Source organism: Balaenoptera ricei, chromosome 2 (genome assembly GCF_028023285.1).
Source record: "Balaenoptera ricei isolate mBalRic1 chromosome 2, mBalRic1.hap2, whole genome shotgun sequence".
In the NCBI taxonomy this organism is placed as follows: domain Eukaryota; kingdom Metazoa; phylum Chordata; class Mammalia; order Artiodactyla; family Balaenopteridae; genus Balaenoptera; species Balaenoptera ricei.
In genome coordinates, this window is record NC_082640.1 from 73,640,481 (window position 1) to 73,661,449 (window position 20,969).

The 20,969-nt window shown below is 45.0% G+C and overlaps 1 protein-coding gene across 6 annotated transcripts in view; it reads right to left on the bottom strand.

Moving 5' to 3' along the window:
- TLN2 (talin 2) overlaps window positions 1–20,969 on the bottom strand; it is a 448,826-nt gene that overhangs the window by 92,727 nt on the left and 335,130 nt on the right. For all 6 annotated transcript variants that reach the window (XM_059913125.1, XM_059913126.1, XM_059913128.1 and 3 more), the window contains 7 exons: window positions 15,432–15,640; window positions 14,419–14,538; window positions 13,193–13,390; window positions 12,007–12,146; window positions 4,865–4,958; window positions 2,836–2,925; window positions 853–975 (listed from right to left, as the gene is read on the bottom strand). In XM_059913125.1, the coding sequence (XP_059769108.1) occupies window positions 853–975; window positions 2,836–2,925; window positions 4,865–4,958; window positions 12,007–12,146; window positions 13,193–13,390; window positions 14,419–14,538; window positions 15,432–15,640 (974 nt within the window). The remainder of the gene's footprint in view (window positions 1–852; window positions 976–2,835; window positions 2,926–4,864; window positions 4,959–12,006; window positions 12,147–13,192; window positions 13,391–14,418; window positions 14,539–15,431; window positions 15,641–20,969) is intronic.

Genomic DNA, 20,969 nt, shown 5'->3' on the forward strand with positions numbered 1-20,969 from the left:
ATCTCGTAGACTAATGTATCCTTATTGCTTAGGCCAGTATTTGAAGCAGTAAGTAAGAATGAATAAAATGGTTCAGGGGAAAAAAAGGCAATATTTGGTCTCCAAGAGGACAAGAGGCTACAAGAGAAGGTCTTCTCTTCAAACCCTTTGGATGTGTTAGCCAAATAACAGGGAGAAAATGAATCTGTGAGGGAAAATTCTAACCTTAACTCATTTCCCCTGAGATATGAGGGGCCAAATAAGGGAAGGTGATTTCACCCCCTGAACTAGGGATGTTTTTCTTTGGTTCAATAAAATCTTCTAGGCTCAAAGCAATTGTCAAATGATAAATCCTTCAAGGTAAATGCTGACATTCTTGGAAGTTCAGTTACATGAGCTCAGCAATTATTGGAAATGCACAGCACAGTTGAAGACGAGCCAGGAACATGCCTGATCACGACTCTGTGTGATGGCATCCAATTTTTTCTCCTTCTGATTCTAAAAAGAGCATGACTAAGACTTTTGCAACTCTAAAGCCTCAGAGGGAATTTGAATTGTGTAATACCTATTTTTTCCCCCCAAACAACTTATCTGTAACAATGACCTTAAAAAAAAAAAAAAAAAGACCGGCCTCTGAACCCTTAGGCTGGGTCTGCAGGGTTCAGTGTTCTCTCCAGGCTGCTCTGCTCCAGGGGTAACGGGCTGATGTTTTGCCTAAATGTTCAGCCAGCAAGAGCCACCACCTTCTCCATGGTTTCTGTGGTGATGGGTAGAGACAGAGTTGAAGCTGAAGCCCCCGTGCCTCCCACAGGGACCCGGCACAGGACAGGGCTGGAAGGCCTGCATCGTGGGGCACGGGGACCCATGCCTTACCTGGGCTGCAGCCTCCGTCAGCCCACAGAGAGCCTTGGACGCAATCCCCACACACTCCCCAAAGGCAGGGAGGTCCCCGGTCTTGGCATTCTGCGAAATCCCTGCCATCGACTCGCCCAGAACCTGCAAAACAAACCGCCAGCGATATTCTGATGAGCATTCCTTCAGACCATGGGGTAAAGGGGCTACCCTTCCAACTTGAATATTCAAGGCCACTTAATTTACAATATTTGCCATTATTTTACTTTATTTGCAATAAGAAGAGATTCAAGATAATGATATCATTTCTGTTCCACAAAGAGAAATAAATAATGAAAGTCTGAAGCTTTCACCCAGAAGTTATCTATATCTCAAGGAGGTACAGTTACTATACACAGGTCAACAAACTAAAATCTATTCAGGGCACCCCATGGGTGAATGGTCTAAACGGAGAACTGTTAGTTCCCAGAATATAAAATCAGACATATCTACCGAGCTGTAGGCGAAGACCATACCCAGAAAGCAGAAGACACACTCTTCCCGACATTATTCACTTATTAATTGATAGTCTTTAATTAATTAATTAATTTTGGGGGGCTGCATTGGGTCTTCGTTGCTGTGCGTGGGCTTTCTCTAGTTGCAACGAGCGGGGGCTACTCTTTGTTGCAGCGTGCATGCTTCTCATTGCAGCGGCTTCTCTTGTCGCAGAGCATGGGCTCTAGGCGCGCAGGCTTCAGTAGCCGTGGCATGTGGGCTCAGTAGTTGTGGCTCGTGGGCTCTAGAGCGCAGGCTCAGTAGTTGTGGTGCACAGGCTTAGTTGCTCCCGCGGCATGTGGGATCTTCCCGGACCAGGGCTCGAACCCATGTCCCCTGCACTGGCAGGCGGATTCTTAACCACTGCACCACCAAGGAAGTCCCTATCAGAGGTCTTTAAAATAACAGCTAAAAGGGATTTCAGTACTCAGAATCTAACCCAGAGAGGTCAAGCACCATGCACAAGGTCAGACAGAAGGTCACACAGGCAGAGGCAAGGCGCCTGCCCCATATCTGGTGTTGTGTCTTCATGGGCCTCCTCATGCCCCAGGAAGGCAGGTCCTACTTTCCAGGGTCACAGATCTTAGAACTGAAGGATGTTCAACAGAACTCTTTAGGGAGACAATCACATCCAAGTCTAGAACCCAACACAGAGCTCTTTGTTTGTCAAGAAGCCATCTTGGATAGGGAAAGAAAGAAATTCCATTCATCTCGCTTGCATTTCATTTTATCCTGATTTTGAGGCATTCTCAAAAACACTGGTGCAATTACCATAGATCAGTGTTTCTTGACCTTTTAAAATATTATTATTATTGCTCTGATAAGAAGTCTTTTTAGACCACCCCCCTCCAACTGCCACCCACATTAAATTAAATACTAAGAAATAAGATCTTGTTGAGCGGGGTTAAGATTTGGAGAAGGGAGGACACAAACCTTTGTATCATCTTAAGATACTTTCACCACCCGCACCCCCCCAAAACCCCCCACAATTTTTCACTTCCCTTGAGAATGCAAGGCATGGATAGATGGTGAAAAGAACACACAGGAGGGTCTCATATAAGCCAAGGTCATTGACGGGCTTTCCCCACCAGTGCAGTCCCAGGTGAAGGAAATACATGCTCTGATTCACAGTAAGACCCATCCCTCACAGGGTATAAGCAGTGGTTCTCATAGAGTGGCCCCTGGACCACATGGCAGGACCTGGGAACTTGTCAGAAATGCACAATCTCCCCCACGTTGGGATCTACTGAATCAGAAACTCAGGGGTGTGACCTAGCAAGGTGTGTTCAACAAGACCCCCAGGTGATTCCGATGCACAGCCAGGTTTGAGAAGCACCTGGGCAAAGGGCGCCATAACAAGGCTTTAGGACACAGGCAGCCATGCAGAGGGGCCACGGGCTGGCGCACACAAAGCACGTCTTGATTCTTCCCTACAATGAGGAGGGATGTTAACGGCACAGCCAGGCTTACCTTGGAGTTTTCCATTACACTCTCGATGCAGTCAAAGTAAGAGAGGTCACTAACAGGTTCATTGGGATTGTCCAACATCCCCTTGACAGTCTACAGAAGGAGAACACAACTTAAGAGCAAGCCTTATAGAACCAGGGAAACTCAACATAAAATACCAACTACCAACTTCCCCTCCATACACAGGATTCTGGTCATTATCCAGATTCTTGACAGGAATTTAGGTCACAGTGTCTATGACTTCAGATTTCCTGCGGGCAACACCACACTGATTGGGGTGGGTGTGTCTTGGTTAGTTTTGACAGAGAGGACTCTCTTGTTTTCAGATGTGAAGGAGAAGCATGGTGTCCACAGAATGGGGACATTTTTTTCTTAAAGAATCTGAAAGTTAGTGGGAGGCAATATATATTCATGGTCAATGAGTATAATTTCTCTGCTGGATAACTCCAAGGAGTTTAAATATCAAAGACAAGTTCATTCATTTCTTCTTGATTAGTAGGGACCTCAGTTTTCAATTCTGGGACCTTTCAATGGGTAGGCATGAAAGAAGGTACCCCCCCCCCCCCAAAACCGCCCACTGGAATGGTTCATTTGTTTTTAATTTTAAAAGTATAGAAAACGTTGAATCTTGTTTAGGTCTCCATCAAGGAACAGGGCATGGGGCTTGCTTCTTCTGCCTTTGTCTCCAGTCTGCTGAAAACCGTTGCTAGCTTTCATGTTGCAATAACCTTTGACCATCGTTTATGAGGGACTTTTCCAGGGGAGGAAAGTCAGGGGACATAGCCATCCATCTTCCTCCCCGTTGAGTGAGAAGATACAGTGGGACCTAGCAGACCTTGGGGCACAGCCAACAAAAAGACAAGGCCATGTGAGTTACTAAGGGTTGGAGGAAAGTAATGGTGAAACTGCTGAGTTAATCAGCAAAGATCTGAGGGAAAGAGGGCTGCATAAAGAAGGTTTTCATTTCCTTGAAGAAACTCCTCCCACTCCTTGGATAATCAAAATTGCCTTAGTAACAGCAACACTGAAATAGCCATAATTTTGGCAACCGAGGATACCATTAAGGCACAGAGTATGTGCATCTGGGCCAACAGACCTCATTTAGATCAACAGTCCACGTATCATTTATATTTGCAAATGTGAACACACCAGGATAGGGCAGTAACTCACCCAAGGTAGGAAACATTCTCCACTGTTTTCAGAATGCTTCAGTCCCCTGCCTATTCTCACTTTCAGTTGTGCCAATGGCCTCTTGCCATCGGCGGACCGGGCCTCAATCAGACCCTGCAGAAGCTGCAATCAACCCCCCACCCCTACCCTCTCTGGCATGGTGGGTATCCCTGTTCAGAAAACTAAAGGTACACTGGGTACAACCAGCTCATATCTACTGAGATAACCATTTGCCTGTTTCAACATAACCTGAATTGGTTAGGACTGCTTTACAGACAAGTAGGCATATTGATTTTATTTTTGCCCACGTATACTCTGTGGGCATAAATGAATTTTCCATTAAAAATAAACCCTAAGTATGAATATAAATTGATAAGCCCTACACTGTGTCTGGGCCACTAGGAGACCCATGGCCACCTTGACTGTATAGTAATAAGTGTTACTCCTGGGTTTTCTCTAATGCGCCCCCTACATGTTACAAAATACAAAGTATAGGAAAATCATTTTTACTCATAAAGCACATCTATTCCAGCTTCTCCCAAACGCCCCAGAATAATCACTCTCAAACTTTTTAGGTAGAAATTGCTTATCTTCAGCCTACACTCAATACCATAGGCCTCTTCCTGTTTGAAATAAAGAATCCTTTAACAAAGCAACGCTTAGTGGAAACAGGGAAGCAGGGATGATAACCCCACCAGATCTAATTTTTCTTTAATTCCTTCCCACTTGGATTGGAACTTTGGCTCCAACAGTTTCCCAGGAAAGATAAAAGGTAAGAATAGAGGAGAAGAACCTGACCCCGGAGGGAAAGGACAGACACACAGACGCTCTGAAATCCTCAGCAGCCTTTCCAGGGACTCACCTCGAGCTCCCGCAGGGCGTTATCACATTCCTTCTGGCCAGGAGCTTGCTGGGTGCACAGAGTGATCAGCTGATTGATGCTCTCCGTCACAGCTCTGTGACAAATACGGAAAGAGTGTTTTTTGTTTTGTTTTGTAAAGATCAACAGTAATTTCCCCAACAATGTTTTGTAGGTTCGCTAGGAATACAATTAATTCACTATAAAGGCTGTGGTCCCTGTGACAGCTCTTCCACAAGGCTCTAAACAAGCAGTCCCCGACCTTTTTGGCACCAGGGACCGGTTTCGTGGAAGACAATTTTTCCACGGGGGGGGGCAGGGGGGATGGTTCAGGCGGTAATGAGAGCGATGCGGGGGATGGGTCAGGCAGTAATGAGAGCGATGGGGGGCAGCAGATGAAGCTTCCCTTGCTCGCCCGCCGCTCACCTCCTGCTATGCGGCCCGTTTCCTTACCGGTCCTCGGCCTGGGGGTTGGGCCCCCTGCTCTAAACAACCAAAAATCAACCACAGCCAGGGAAGAGAGAATGAGAATCCCTACCTTGCTTCTTATTATTCATTGATTTACCCTTAAAAGTATCAATACTAATAGTTCTCTTAAGAAAGTGTGGCTATCTTTAATATATTCACAAGAAGGAATTCACTGTGAAGTTGCAAATGGCAAACAGCTCACAGTAACACTGTTTTCAGAATCCTTCACTAGCAGCCCATAGGAATGGGATGAGCTGAGCTAGGCTATTTTGGACAGCCTTTGTATAGTTTGGACTATTTTGTATATTTTAAAAGTCACACTGTAAACTGTGCCTTATGATTTTAAAACCTCTTCTTACCGTTCATTTCTACATGATTGACCAGTTCCTAGAAGCTATACCAAAATCATTCTTTAAAAGAGATATTTTCTTTGTTAACATTAATAGGAATCAGGGATTCTTAGATGATTTTACATGTGTTTCCATTCTTCTTAGAACTTAAAACACAGCCCAGATTTTTTTTTACATTGGCTAGGGTTCCACCCCCTCCTGGACAGCCTCTGTTTAGGTTGCCATGGATAATTTATAAAGGCACAGTCCATTCTGAGTTAATTTCTTTAATAAGGTGTGAAATATGGATCCAGATTTTTTTTCATGGGGGGGATATATGGAAGTCTAATTATTCCGGTACTATTTAAAATGCCATCCTTTCTGCACTGAATTGCTTTTTTAACTTTGTTGACAATCAGTTGGCCGTATCTGTGTGGGTCTACTTCTGGACTCTGTTCGATTCCATTGACCTGTGTGTCTAACCCTTCACACCAATACCACACTGTTTTGATTACTGTACCTTTACACTAAGTCTTAAAATTGAATACCCTTGTTTTTATAAATGAAAAAAACAGACACACACACACACACCCACGAGATAATTCCTTAAGGAGATGCTACAAAGAAGCAGCAGAAACAAGACTTAAACCCATGTCTATCAGACACCAAGGCCAGATTCAAAACCATTTTTCTGCAGGGTCATAACTCGCCCATAGTTCTGGCAGAACCCTGAATTCTATTCACAGTCAGTAACCACTGCAGCTAACAGGCAACTTAAAATAAAACAAACAAAATCAAAATAGGACACACATTGCTGCTAATCATTAACACTGTCTAATATAAAGATGCCTCATTTTATTAGTTAAATTGGCTTTGCAGCTTCCCACAGAATATCAAATTAGATGGAAAAAGATGTTGCCAGTGTACAAAGGCAATCAGCTTAATTATTTGATGAGGAGCTACTGCTTTGAATTTTAAATTTAGCTAGAGTGATGGGAAGAAGAAAAACATCCCTCAGCTCAAGAAAGAATCCTCAAATAGTTTGTGTAAGATTAACTCCAGTGACTCATTTATTTGGGGAAAAGTGCTTAACTAAGTAAGGTGCCATGGGGAAGCACTGTGCCTTCCAGGTGCAAAGCAAAACAAGAACAACTGAGACAGCAGGACAGTCTCTAGTTGGGACCACCTTTGGAAGGTGCAGTTCATGATGTATTCACTGGAAGGGTCCCCCAGAGAGTCCAACACCGTGTTCTGCAATGGCAGCCTTCAAGACATACTTCGGAGCAGACAGGCTGGATATGTCAACATAACAAAGGGTACAGCCCTCAACTGTGGTGACACGATCATTTGGGGAATATTTCCACGTATCACACAAGCTTTCCATTTGGCTTATTTCTTTCAATGTTTCCTGTTTATCTACATTTTTAAAAAAGCTAGTCTTTATATAAAGATTTTTCCATTAGAAACTAAGTGTTTACGGGAATTCCCTGGCAGTCCAGTGGTTAGGACTCTGCATTTCCACTACCATGGGCCCAGGGTTCAATCCCTGGTTGGGGACCTAAGATCCCGCAAGCCATGCGGTGTGGCCCCCTCCAAAAAAAAAAAAAAACAAACCAAAAAAAACCCAAAACTAAGTTTACAATTGGTAAATCCAGAGAATATATAGCTATTCGCTGTCCTTTCAACTATTTTTAGAAGTGAAAAATGTTCAAATAAAAACTTGGGGTAAAAAAAACAACAAACAAACAGACTAAGAGTCTGTGGTGGGATAATCCTTAACAGAGCCAGCACAGCACTGCATGTTTGAATGAGTCACTTGGGTAATACTGATCCATGACTAAAAAGCATTATTTAGGTATCATTTATCCCCATAACTCATTTTAGAGTCTGGATTGCATAGCTAAATAAACTTAGTGGCACAGAGGCAAATGGTTATATAGATTTGACAATGGGAAACAGTACTTTCATGTTTCAAACTACAGTACTTATTTATAAGAGCGAAGGATTGAAGACAACCCAAATATGCAATGATGAAGGACTGGTTAAATGTATAGTCTACAACAGAATTCTTGGCACCCATTAAAAGTCATAATATCATATTCCTTATATAGAAAACTGTATGTAAAACATAAAAACCACATAAGCCCATACCTGTAAGAATATACATAGGCATAGAAAAATGACAATGACGTATCACAATGTTAACAGTGATTTTATAATTTTATTTTAAAGCAGATACCAGTAAATCTACTAAAGCATTATGAATTAACCTACTTATACTGTTATAAAAATACAGCCAAAATTAGCTGCATCCTCCCTTTGTTCTATGTAAATCCAAGTAGGCTTGAACTGTAGTTGCTTTTATTTTCTCCACACTTTTTGGTAATGATCAAAGCCATACAAGTTTATTTTAAAAAATACAAAAAATTAAATAACCGTAATTTCACCATCTAGAGATAGTTTTCCTGTAATTCATTCTTTATCTAATCAGCATATTTAGCCACTCTCGGTTTTTAATAAATTGGGATTTACAACCTCAGATGTTAAAGGCTTTCTAACCTACAAATCATTTAGCATTCAGAGATACTAAATTGATTCAGACAGGAGTTTGTGAGCTCTGGAAGGAAATTTTATATAGATACAGAATTGGGGCAGAGGTGAGAGAAGAAAATCAACCAGTTTGTGCTTTTGATTATTTATTAAGCTCAAGTCGTCCAATAGCGAGCTTGGAGGGGAATAGAGCAACTTCAGATGATTCCCTTTCTCAAAGGAAGACGAGCTTAGAAAGGCAACGAAGAGCAAACTGAAATTCACCTGTCTGTATTCCCTGGGTCCTACCGTGCACCAGGCACGGGGAGTAAAAAAATAATAGTTTAAGTCTCTCTAGGAAAGCAAGGTGCTTGTAATCCAGTTGGAGAGGCAAGACAATGAACAGACAAGACACAAAGGTGAGCCAGAGGAAGCAGTGATGGGGGCGTGACACCAGACAGGATCAGCCAGACACAGGCAGGGCTCGCTGGGAGTGAAAGAAAGAAAATGAAAGCCTCGACCGTGGGCATGGGTTCTGACTATGAAGGAGGGCCCAACATGGACCAGAGCAATTGGAAAGTCAGGGCTCAGCGAGATCCTGATTTGGATTACGGGAACGGAACATTCTAGAGGAGACCAAGAGACAGAAGAAGGCCCAGTGTACATTTTTCTACTTTACAGCATGGAAGTGCTGCTTGCTGGGACATCCTTTTTCACCATCTCTGGAGACAGGAAGACTCCTGCCTGGCAGGAACTTCAAAGCAAAGGGTGGTCCGGGAAGAGGCGCCTCCTGCAAGGTCCTAGGGAGCCCTCAGGGGACTGGACAGCAGCTGAACACCTGGCCTAGGATGGCCCTGATGCTGGCAGCTGTGGGCGTCAAGTCTTCAGCCCGGGAGTCCTTCTGGCCAGGGTGACTGTGGTGTGCTCAGCAGCTTGGGGAGGTGCTCAGAGTTAGGGCACTTCCTCCTTTTGCCACTGCCAACTGGTTTTCCACTTCCTTAACTAAGTTCAGGGAGCATCAGACCAGCCCCCAGGCAGGGAAAAGCCTGATGAACGGTTGACAAAGGGTCTCCAGCTCCACCCAACTTTCCAGAAAAGAGCCAGAGCCAAGCAGTTACACAGAAAGAAGACAAACAAGCCAGGAACTCAACAGAAAATGACTTCCTCCCCATGAACATCAGAAACCAAGGGACCAGCTTCCTCAGATGTACCTGGGCTCAGATGCAGAATGATGAGTAGAGGGAAAAGCACACACACTCTACTGCTCTCCCAGAAGTAAACCACTTTTTCCTAAAGCAGGAAGAATCACGGAGACTAGAAAGAACAAAGCAAGGGTTCAAGTCTGCTGATGTAGGAGCAGGTTGGGGCTGAGTTGGTCCAGGCCTGGGTCCCCACAGTAGCATCTCTGGGGCCTCGGGGGACATCCACATGAAGGACAGGCAGGCATGGCCGTCTCAAGAAGAGGGAGGGCAGTGGGACTGAAGATGAGGACGAGAGCAATCGGATCCCTGCTGCCCAACTCCAAAGGTACTTATGCACCGGACTGTTGTGAGGCCCAGACAGAATGAGGGTGGCATGCCCTGATTGTGCCCCCTGTCCTAAGTCTACCAGGGCCTTCCCAGTCTTACAGTGTGTGCCCAGCACCCAGTGCTGGGCTGGGCCCTTATCAGGCATGTGGTAAAAATCTGTTTAATGAACAAATGAAGTAACAAGAGAATGAATGAAGGCACCCCAGGTGGGCAGAGCTTTACCCTCCAAGGGGAGCTGCCTGACTCACTTGACCTGGCTGGAGCTTCCGCTGGGAAATCACCCCAGGGAGCAGAGCTTGCCAGCATGGGCCAAGAAGCCAAGGAGAATAGGCCAGCCACTTCCTGCAGCTGTTCCAGCCCAAGACTATCAGTTCACGTGATGATTCTTGAGTGCTGACTTGGCTATGAAACCATCAGGCTGGGAATTCTGTCAACTGTTGAAAGCCAGGACAGACAGAGGCAAAGAAAGCTTTTTTACCTTGCCTCCAGGTCCCTTCCTCAATGTCACCACCAGGGGGCGTTCAGACACTCACAGAGCCAGGACACCAGAAGCATGCTTTCAGGTCCTGGATTCCCTTCTGTACTGGGCTTTGAAAAGGCCAATTTATACTCTCCCCTCATTCCCACAATTTAAGAGAGTCGACAACACGCTCTAAGTTGGAAACTGTAATTTTGAAATGATGTGAAAAATTTAAGATAATGAAAAACATCTGAGTTCAGATACCTGGCAACATTAGTTGCCTTATCCAAAGGTTGTTTGTAGGAAAAAAGAGTGATTAAGAGGGTTTTAGATCAGAAACAGCTGCACAACAGAGAAGACATCACTGTCCCTCTTCATCGTCACCACGACCCCAGGAGGGCACTCACCTAATGGAACAATCACAAACAAAGCATAAGATGGAGGTGGGGAGATGTGAGGATATTTTTCCCATCAACTAGTGGCTCTAGCTATCATTTGAAGGTAAAGTTATGTATCTGGGAATAAATGAAGAAAATCAAAGGTTTTGAAGGCAACTGCTCTGAAATTACCTAACCCTCCCATAAAAAATAAATAACACTACAAGCAAAGAGGAGACCAGAGACAGGTTTTAACCAGTGGTACCATGCTACTTTATATATCGAGAACTGAACAGAGCTCAAGGACAATGTAATCTGCACACATCCCTATTTGGCAAATGGGAAAGTTTAGACAGGTTGAGTGACCTGACCAAGGTAACCTAGTTAGTCAAGCACTAAAGCTTGCACTAGAATTCAGGTCTCCTGATCCTAACAACTTTAAAAAAGCCAGGAGAGATAAAGACATTAAAAAACAAATAAGCAAACAAAACCAAGTTTAAAAAAATCTAAGTAGAATTCAAGCCATGCGTTTTAAAAATCACTAATCTGCACATTTTCAAAATGTTTCCAATTATGCTATGTGTCCTAAGTGTCCTGCATTTAATTTCTCACTGCTGTTAGTTTTCCTAAATATAAAGTGATATCAAGAAATGCTACAAAAACAGGACAACACTGCCACAGGAAAATAAAATACCCTACCCTCTCGGTTCAGGAATACGAATGTGGGATTGTCAATATAAAATTTTCCTGGGCTGTCGCTGCAGTTTCTCCAGCTACCAGCACTCCATCACTAGTTATTGAACTAAATGGCCAGAGTGGCCCTGGAGCAGAAATTGTCTTGTATGACCCACTTCCTCAGGTGAAAACAACAGGAAAGAAGAACGTTGACCTTACCCCAAGTTCAGATTCATGTTTTAACATATTTCCAAAAACAATTTACTCCTCCCCACCACCCCATTCATTCTGAGCTAGAGCCCTTCTGCACATGACGAAGTGAACATGTTTAAATCCATCTAATTAACATTGGTGCCAGGCACATAATAAGACTCAAGAAATGTTGAATGGCTAGTTGAGTGTCGGGTTTTTTATACTTTTCAGCATCTTCTGATTTCTTTTTAATGAACTTATATTACTTCCATAATCTGAAAGATAGTAATACTACTTTCAAAAAAATCTAAGCCACTATGTTTATACATCAGTGGGGGCCTTAAGACTAAGCAAGTCCTCCTGAAAAGGCTTTAAGAGGAGACAGAAGGCATCTTTAGTGGAGAAAGCGCATGCAAATGAGCCCATTTAATAAGACACCAGCATCTCTGTCACTCTCGCCTCCAACTCTGACAACAGAAGGTCAGCACTACCTCTTTGCTCAGCAAAGCAGCAGGATGTCAGGTGGATCTTGCAAACACTGATGTTATTTAACCACACATGCACGCCCATTTTGTTCCACTCTTACCTTGCAGCTGCGGCCAGGAGATTTTTCGCATTGGGTGCTCCTGGGTCTACAGAGAGAGACTTGGCAGCTAACAGCAGCTTGCTGGATGCCATCGAGATGTTCTTGAGGTTCCCTATCACTTGGATCTGGTCTTCTTTCGTCTGGAAGGTCAAAAGGAGCCAGAGTAATTAGGGGCTGTCCATTTCTCCTAGGCGGCATTCAGAGCTAGGAGCAGCACCTTGAAACGGAAGCAGGTTATCTGTCTAGATTGCATTAAGTCCAATTAGTCTGCAGATGCCTAACTTGTCGAGACTCTGCCCAGTGTCTACCGTTCCCCAAACAGATATCCGGACCAAGATGCACACAACAGGACAGAAATCCAGCCCTAGTGGATCAGCCAAGAGCTGTGCTGTCTCACAAGTGTGGGCATGAATGCGGGCGGGAGGGAGAGAGCGAGCGAGAGAGCACACAGACAGGGCCACGACTCCAGCATCTTGCTCAACAATGCTGGAGTTATCAAGGGGCTTGTCCGTCTCAGCCTGGCACAAACGACCGTCATTGTCTGGACATTTAGAGCTGACTGCATCCCAGAAGCTCCCGACTCTGGAAAGGATACATTTCTCACCTGGCCTGCCATCTGAGAAACAACCCTTTGTAGATAACAGAGTAAAAAACACCCTGGGTACCACTTTTAGGGAGTTCACAGGAGCTCGCAAAGAAAAAAAAAAAACAGCTCCATAAGCTGACACCAGACCAGTCACCCTCCCTTGTTCTAAACAAGGGGTTTATCTGTTCATCTGAAGGAGGTAAGTTTGAATCACTTGACACTCAGGATCAGACACAGCCTTTTCAAAAGGACTCCCCGAACTTCAAATACATGAGTTTTTACAGTATTATACCACATTTGAAGTATAGGATGCAGAGCTGCCCTCCCTCCAAAAAGCATAAATAAAATGATGAGTTCTGTTGGAGGATCGTGGGAAAAGTTATCCGTCATCTCCAGGAAGAACTTGACACATAAGCTAATAGCATCTTTGGGAATGCCATTCCTGTGAGCTCATGGAGCTCTCTGACCAGCAAAGACAGTGTAAAGGTGTGGGCTGCTCACAGCTTCCCTGCTCCTATTTGCCACTTGGCCTCAGGGGCCGACGGTCCACCAGAGTCGAGAGGGGCAAGGGTCAACTCCACTCAGCCACAACAGCCTCACCTGAGCCTGGCCCGCCATCTCAATGCCGGCATCGAGGAATTCATCAAAATCATCACTGAACTTCCCGGAGGCTGCAGCCAGCTCTCCGCTCTGGCCCCGAGTGGCATGGACCACCTCCCCTGCAGACTGGTTCAGATCGGCCGCTGCTTGGTTCAGTTCACTCTGGGCTTCTTGGAAAGGCTTCGTGCTCGGAGGTAACTATGGGAAGAGAAGGCACGTTGCAGGAGAAGTTCTACTTTGCGTAGGAGAAACAAAGGTAGTATGTTGCAGAGGGAAGAAGACAGACTCTCCTGGGATGCAGTTGTGAGTCATCTAGACTAAAAGGCTCTGTGTGGTCTGAGCCCTTGCTAAGGTTGACCTTCAAAATATATACATTCTCTTGAACACCTATTCAGCGCTAGACATAGTGGATCTAAAAATGGTAAGGACAGCTTTCCTCAGGCTTCTGGTCTCCTAAGTGGCAGAGCCAGGATTCACACCTGGGCAGTCTGACTTGGGATCCACTCTCTGAGCCAGCACTCTATCTTGGGTTTCTCAGATGGAAACTCTCAAAGGTTTAGCTTTCTGGAACTAAAAGGCAGATGCTATGAAACTTTAAATCCTAGTCTTTTAAACTAATAGCCATCAATTTTATTCATCAGTTGTTCTTTGCTAACAATATATTGAATAGCTTTTCCACAGAAGTGCCACTAGCAGAACTGTAACTGTTTGTGAAAAGTTCCAGAGAGTTAAGCTAGATATTAGTCACACCACACCCATTGCTTGCATACCTGGTATATGCCAGGCACCAGGCAGAGAAGAACCAAAGATGAACAAGGCCAAGTACCCGCAAAGGGGACTCACAAAACAGGGAAGGGAACAGGCCCCCAAGTGAAATTCCACAGACTGCTCACACTTGTATCCCTTTATCGCCTGATTGCCACTGCCTGAGATGTCCTGATAAGAAGTTAGATGATCATATACCCCCTCCCCCCATTCCTGTCTTACTGGGATGACCCGAGAGCAAACAGCAACATGGGCTCAAAGAAAAAGTCAACTTTAGAAGCTCTACCTGGGAACTCGGCTGATCAGAAAGCAAAACAAGGAAAAGGCAAATCTGCAGGAAAAACAGGACTCCTAAGGGAAAGGCTAGCTGCTCAGAGGTCCCCTAGAGGGGAGGAGACTCCACCCACACCTAAGGTGAGACCAGTCCCCCAGGTGCCCCTTCCCGAGCCAACACCTCTCACCGAGTCCACCAGCAGCTTCTTGCTCGACTCCCCGATGCTCTTCAAGGCCACGTCCACATCCTTCTGCCCAGGGAGGCAATTCACGCAGTTATTCAAGGAGTGAGAGACGGCTTTGGCCACCTGAATACACAGAGGGAGAAAAGTCCCATCAGAAAGCAGGTTTCGGGGCAAACATTCTTGCACATGTGTTGGGAGTGAGCAGTGACAGTATGCAGAGCTAGAAGAGATGGGGAACTGATCTGCCAGCATGGACGTGACACTGTTTACTGATAAATCTCCTCATCTAGGCCTCTCAGTGGGGTTAACATCCTATCTTAGCACAGGGTCTGACACAGTGATACAGCACACCCTACCTGCTCCCAAGGCCAGGCCAAGTCCTGACTGTGGCTCAAATACAACTCCCGAACATTCTGTCAGGTTCTGAAACAAAGATATCCGACACCAAGAGGAAGAGAAATAGCTCCCTTCTAGAGAGCCCTGCAGAGGTCCTGAGGTGGAAGGAGGCCCTGAGCCCTTTGGATCACAGTTAGCCTGCCCTGGGATGGACTTATGCTCAGCGACCCTCTGGTGCCATCATCCCACACCTCGCCCTGCCCAAGGGCAGGCGGAATGTTCTGAGCACTTCCAGACCAACTTGGAGTTGCCCACACGCTGCCTTTTAAGGATGTGTGAGGCTCCCTGTCTACGCTCTCTGGTAGGAATCATCTGAAGAGGAACTAGAGAGAGTTTAAAGTACTGAGTAGCTAAACCCAGCAAATCTACCTCACCTCCCAGGCTAGGAAGAGGGATATACGTAAGCACACACAGGCCCAAAACAGACATGCTGTGTCCAGGTCCTTCACGTTCTAACAGCAGGTCTCAACAAAGCCCCCCATACTTTCTGTTGATGGAATTAAGCACGTCTCACGTTATGGGGGCTACCAGGCAAGGCTTCCAAAACTGCTCACACCGGGCAACAGCCTGTCCATGCGTCCACCTCAGTGATGACCTTGATTGCCAGTTCTGGGCCTTACCTGGGCTAGTCTCTGCTGACTCTCCGCATCTCCAGGTGCGATCAGGGCCTGCTTGGCTTCTTGGATGAGCATGGCCGAGCCCTCCATCACGTCCCGGGCGGAATCTAGCATGGCACGCACAGCCGCGGGGTCACTCGTAGATGCAGCCACTCCCCGGGCAGCCTGGGCCAGCGTTTTCAGAGCTTGCGCCGTCTCTCGAGCAGCAACCCCTGGGGATTAAAAAAAAAAAAAAAAAAAAGAGCCCGCCAGACTTTCTATTAGATTCCATCCATCCAAAAGTTACACTTTTACTTGGGGGTAAGCCTCTAGACTAGAGCCTTCTAGGAAGGAGAGAATCCTTGGACAGTGCCTGGCACAGGTGGGCTCCAAATTGCTTTTTATAAAATTTGAATTGATGTCCTTCTCAAAGAAGTAGCTCAAGCCGTTGGCTCTGGGCTGCTCCAAGAGGGACGTTACAACAAATGCCACGCTAAAAACCATTTCCCTCTGGTTCCTGTCACTCCCACTACCCCGTCCCTAGACCTAAAATACCAAGTGCATAGTATCAAACTCACAGATGAACCATTCAAATGCACTTTTCTTTCCAGTCATTTTTCTTGGGGCATAACTTACATGCAACAAAGTGAACGAGTCTCCCTGGGCAGCTCACTGAATCTGTACCAATGTGTACACCCACGTATCTGCCATCCATGTGGAGACGGAACATTTCCATCACCTGTGCCCTTTCCCAGTCAATATCCTCTCACACTGGAAGTAATCCCTATTCTAGCTTTTATCACCTTAGACTAGTTTTACCTGTTCTTAAACTACGGGTTGATGGAACCACACTATATGTATTCTTGCGTGTCTGGTTTCTTTCTCTGACCATAATGCTGTGAGATTCACCCATGCTGTTATGCATAGCAGTACATTGCTTTTTTCTTGCTGTGTCGTATTCCATTATAGGAACACAGCAACATCTACTTATCCATTCTTCTGTTGCTGGACATTTGGGGATTGTTTCCTGTGCGGACTATTATGAATAAAGCTACCGGAAAAGTTCTCATCCCTGTGTTTAGGTAGACATATTCTCTTGGATTTAAATCTAGGAGCTGAATTGCTGGGTCATAGAGTAAGCATATATTTAGCTTTGGAGGACACTACCACACTTCTTCAGAATGGTTTTGCCATTATACACTCCGCCAGCACTATATGAGAGTTACAGTTGCTCTACATCCTGGCCCAAACTTACTAGTGTTAGATTTTTTATTTTATCCAGTTCTGGTGGGTGTACTGCATGCAGGAATCTTAGTTCCCCGACCAGGGATTAAAACTATGCCCCCTGTAGTGGAAGCGTGGAGTCTTAACCGCTGGACCGCCAGGGAAGTCCCTCACTGAGGTTTAATTCTTATATCCCTAGTGAGCAACGATGCTGAGCACTTTTTCATACACTCAGTGGCTGTTTGGACATCCTCTTTTGCGAAGTGCCTGCTCATCTTTAAATTCACTTCTAAAGATGATGAGATTCGGCGATAAACTATGAATATAAACTAGTCCTTAAAAACTACAGCGCCACCTCCCATAGAAAGAAGAGGCGCCTTCCTACATGGTACCTAGTGCTTGGCGCACCCAAGAAAAGTAAGGAGACTGGAAATGCCAAGGCACGTAAAAAAAGGCTCCTAGAACCTGGGGAACCGCAGAATGGCCAGCCTCAAAGCTCATCTCATCGAACCATTTCAGATGAGGCCCAGCGCTGAGAAGCATCTTGTCCATGGACACACCTTTAGATCTGAGGTTTCTTAGTTTCTTAACTTCGGGGTCAGACTCTGCACAGTGTTCTTTGGGATAGAGAACTACAAGGGATTCTTGTTAGAACATACAACATCTTCATGAAAAATTCACAGATGACTTGCTCTCTCACTACACTTTGAGGCGACTATATCTAAAGCCTTCGGCTGGATGGTCTCCAGGCACCCCTGAGCATGGTCTTTACCGCCGCTGCTTCAGCCGAGTGGGCACAGACGCGGCAGGTGGTCCTTTCTTTACTAGGGACGAGGCACCGAAATATAAGAAAGAACACAAAAGGCCCTGGGGATCCATAAAACAACTTCCCAGCGTTGCAGACTGGTTCATCTGTAAATATTTCGGAAGTCACATAACTGGGACATAACTCTACAATCTAATCAAGGCAAATTACAAAGCTGCCAATTTACCACTTATCACATGGCACTTCCGAGCGCAGCATGTGGAATGAACACATTTTAAACAAAGTGTTTTATATGGCAGAGGAGAAAGCATAAAGATAAGTAAAGCCAAGGTGAAGGAGAGAAAAGAGCCAAAGAGAAGAGTCACTGCATTTTTTTTTTTTTTTTTTTTTGGAGACATCAAGGAGGGTTTTATTGTTTGTTTTTTACTGGAGTATAATTGCTTTACAATGTTGTGTTAGTTTCTGCTGTACCACAAAGTGAATCATCTATATCCCCTCCCTCTTGGACCTCCCCCCACCCCCTGTATCGCACCCATCTAGGTCATCACACAGTACTGAGCTGAGCTCCCTGTGCTATACAGCAGGTTCCCAGTAGCTATCTATTTTATACATGGTAGTGTGTTTATGTCAAACCTAATCTCCCGATTCATATTATGCTGAAGCTTCTGGCACAGGGTGGAAGGACATCCTTGCTCAGAAGGGCACCCACCAGGTGTGGTTAAGACCTCATCCAGCTCTGCTGCTGACCAGCTGTGTGGACTAAACTGCTGCCGCCTTTTCCCTCTGGGTCTCGGTTTCCTACAGGTTATAGGAGAGGCTGAGATCACAGCTGGGACCATTGAAAATTCTAGGCTGTGATTTCTAGACCTCTCCTCTTGCCTTCCTCTTTACCACGTGGACTCTTGAATCTATTTCTATTTGAGTTGTATTATTTTGGAAGAATAAAACATTTATCATATGCAATTAGAAAAGTCATGTTCATGAAAAAATTATTTACTGAAAAGCCTTTTATGGACTCAGACAATTTTTCCAAAAGGCAGAAACCAGAAGAGCAGAATTCCAAAAGCCAAGGTATATCCACCCCACGTGTTTTCTGCTGAAGACTCACTATGAAATCTCAAGGCACATCAAGAATCCTCTTTGGAGGGATTAGGTTTCCCGGAAAGTGGAAACCACACCAACAAAAGGATGAAACAAGGCCACCAGATGCCAGGCAGCCCAATGAACATCCAAGGCTGTACGTGGCTGAATTCACAGCAATATTCTCAATGGTAATGATGAGAATCATCAGAGTTATATCTCCGAGCAATCACCACCCTCCCCCCCAAAATTGTTCCTGTAGTCAAGGGTGCAACACACCCCAGAACTGCCAGTGGGAAACACTGAAGCAGACTCCCTGCTTCAATAACCACAATCCTTGGAAGACACAGAGGACGTTCACAGTATTCCTGACGTCTAGATCTCAAATTACATTCAGCAACAGTCTTAAGGAGACACATTAGTCACATGAAATACAGGGGAATTCTTTGTAACAGTAATTACTCCTGATCAGAATTCACGTAGATTGTGTGTAGACAGCATTAGACCACGTATCAAGCTCACAAGGTAAAAACCAAGTATGCAAGAGTTTTTAATCTGTCCCAAAGGATCTGGAAAGTGTTCTGTCTATGTAACTGTACTCAGCCGAGAAGAAATGCATTTTGAACACTGTACTGGCCAAATAAAACCACATCTGCATTACAACCTAGTCCAGTGGCAGCTCATGTGTTAACTTCTGAGTATCCCACACATCTTAGGTGTGGACGAGGGAACTGACACCCAGGGAGAAGCTGTCCACACTCGTGCTCTCTCCCTGCTTCCCATCCATTCTTCAACTTTCCTGTAATTGCCTTCAACAGGGAGAGCAGTGACCTTGTTTTTCCTTAAGCCAGTGGATGCTTCTTAAGTCCCTCTCTGCAGTGCCTTTCCAGGCAGCAATTATCTCTGTGAGTCGAGAGACATCCTTCTCTCCCGGTTTCCATGGTCTCTCCAAGGCTGCATGTTCTCGTTTCTTTCAAGGATTTCTAACGCTCAGCCTTCTCCTGAAATACTTGGGTTCCACAGGGTTATATCTGATAAAATTGTTCTCACTCTACCACTCTCCCTTAGGTAAACTTAGCTACCCCCATGGTTTCAATCATTATCATTTTATTAAACATTTAGAAATATTTATCTCCAGCCCAGACTTCTCTGCTGAGTTCCAGAGGTAAATATCCAGCTGCCTAATGGGCACCTCTCTGTGGATATCCTGCAGGGATTTCAAATTGAATCCATTTAAAGTTGAACCTGGGACTTCCCTGGTGGTCCAGTGGTTAAGAATCTGCCTTCCAATGCAGGGGATGTGGGTTCGATCCCTGGTCAGGGAACTAAGACCCGCATGCTGTGGGGCAACTAAGCCCATGAGTTGCAACTACCGAGCCCACGTGCCACAACTCAGAGAAGCCCACGTGCCGCAACGAAAAGCACGTGTGCCGCAACGAAGACCCAGGGCAGCCAAAAAAAAAAAAAAAAAAATAATAATAAAGTTGAACCTGGCGTCCCTAAACTCCAGCCCTCAACATGCCTGCCAATGACCCTGTGTCTCCATCACAGTGATTCATACAACTCTTCGTTCAGCTATCAGGCTAAACTTAGAGCTGTCTGTGTTGCTTTCCCTATTCCCATTCCTTCCAACTTCTAATCCATCACCAACAACCGTGAGGTCTCTTTTTCTTTAATCCATCCTTCATCTCCACTATAGGCCACTAACAACTCTTACCTGGATGAATGCAACAGCCTTCTCACTGGTCTCCCTGCCTCCAACTTTGTTTCCCTCCAATTTATCAGCGCATGAAAAGAAGGGCAAAGTGCATTAAGGGCGATAGAGACTGTGTCCACAGACGCAAATTCTTCAGTATTTTCACATGCTCTGAGCTTCAATTTCAATTTATTTAAATTGGCTTATGAGGCCTTTTAAGATCTGACCCCAGCCTACCTTCCCAGCCTTATCTTCTTACTCCCTACCTCCTTGCCTTTTACTTGGATCCTTCTCACTTCATTTCATCAGCCTTCTTCTCCTGCCTTTGGGACTTCACATATGCTGTTCCCAAGTCCACCACCACCTAGTTGGTGCCTGCCAAAATGAAATGGGGCTACTTCTAGGCTGTTTTTCAGACATCAACTAGACAGTCTGTCATCCTGGATGTTATCAGTATTGGATGATGCAACTTGTAAAGCAGTCTTTCCTTCATTAAAAATCCATTTCATCATCTACACAAAATCTGGCAAGATTTCAGGAATGTGTAGAAATTCTTGAAACTACATCTCTCATATGCCCTAAGCTTTTAAGAATTTACATATACTTTTCTTTCTCCTTGAATGCTAAGTGAGTCGTAATAATCCTTAAAACCCGGATCAGGTGTCAGTTCTGCTTTGGAACGTTCCCTCACCCTCTCATGAGGACAGAATTGTACATTCTTACTGTTGTAGGTACTATGTTACACTATGCCGTGATAACTCTTTTTGTGCTCCTATTGTGCTCTTATTTTCAAAGT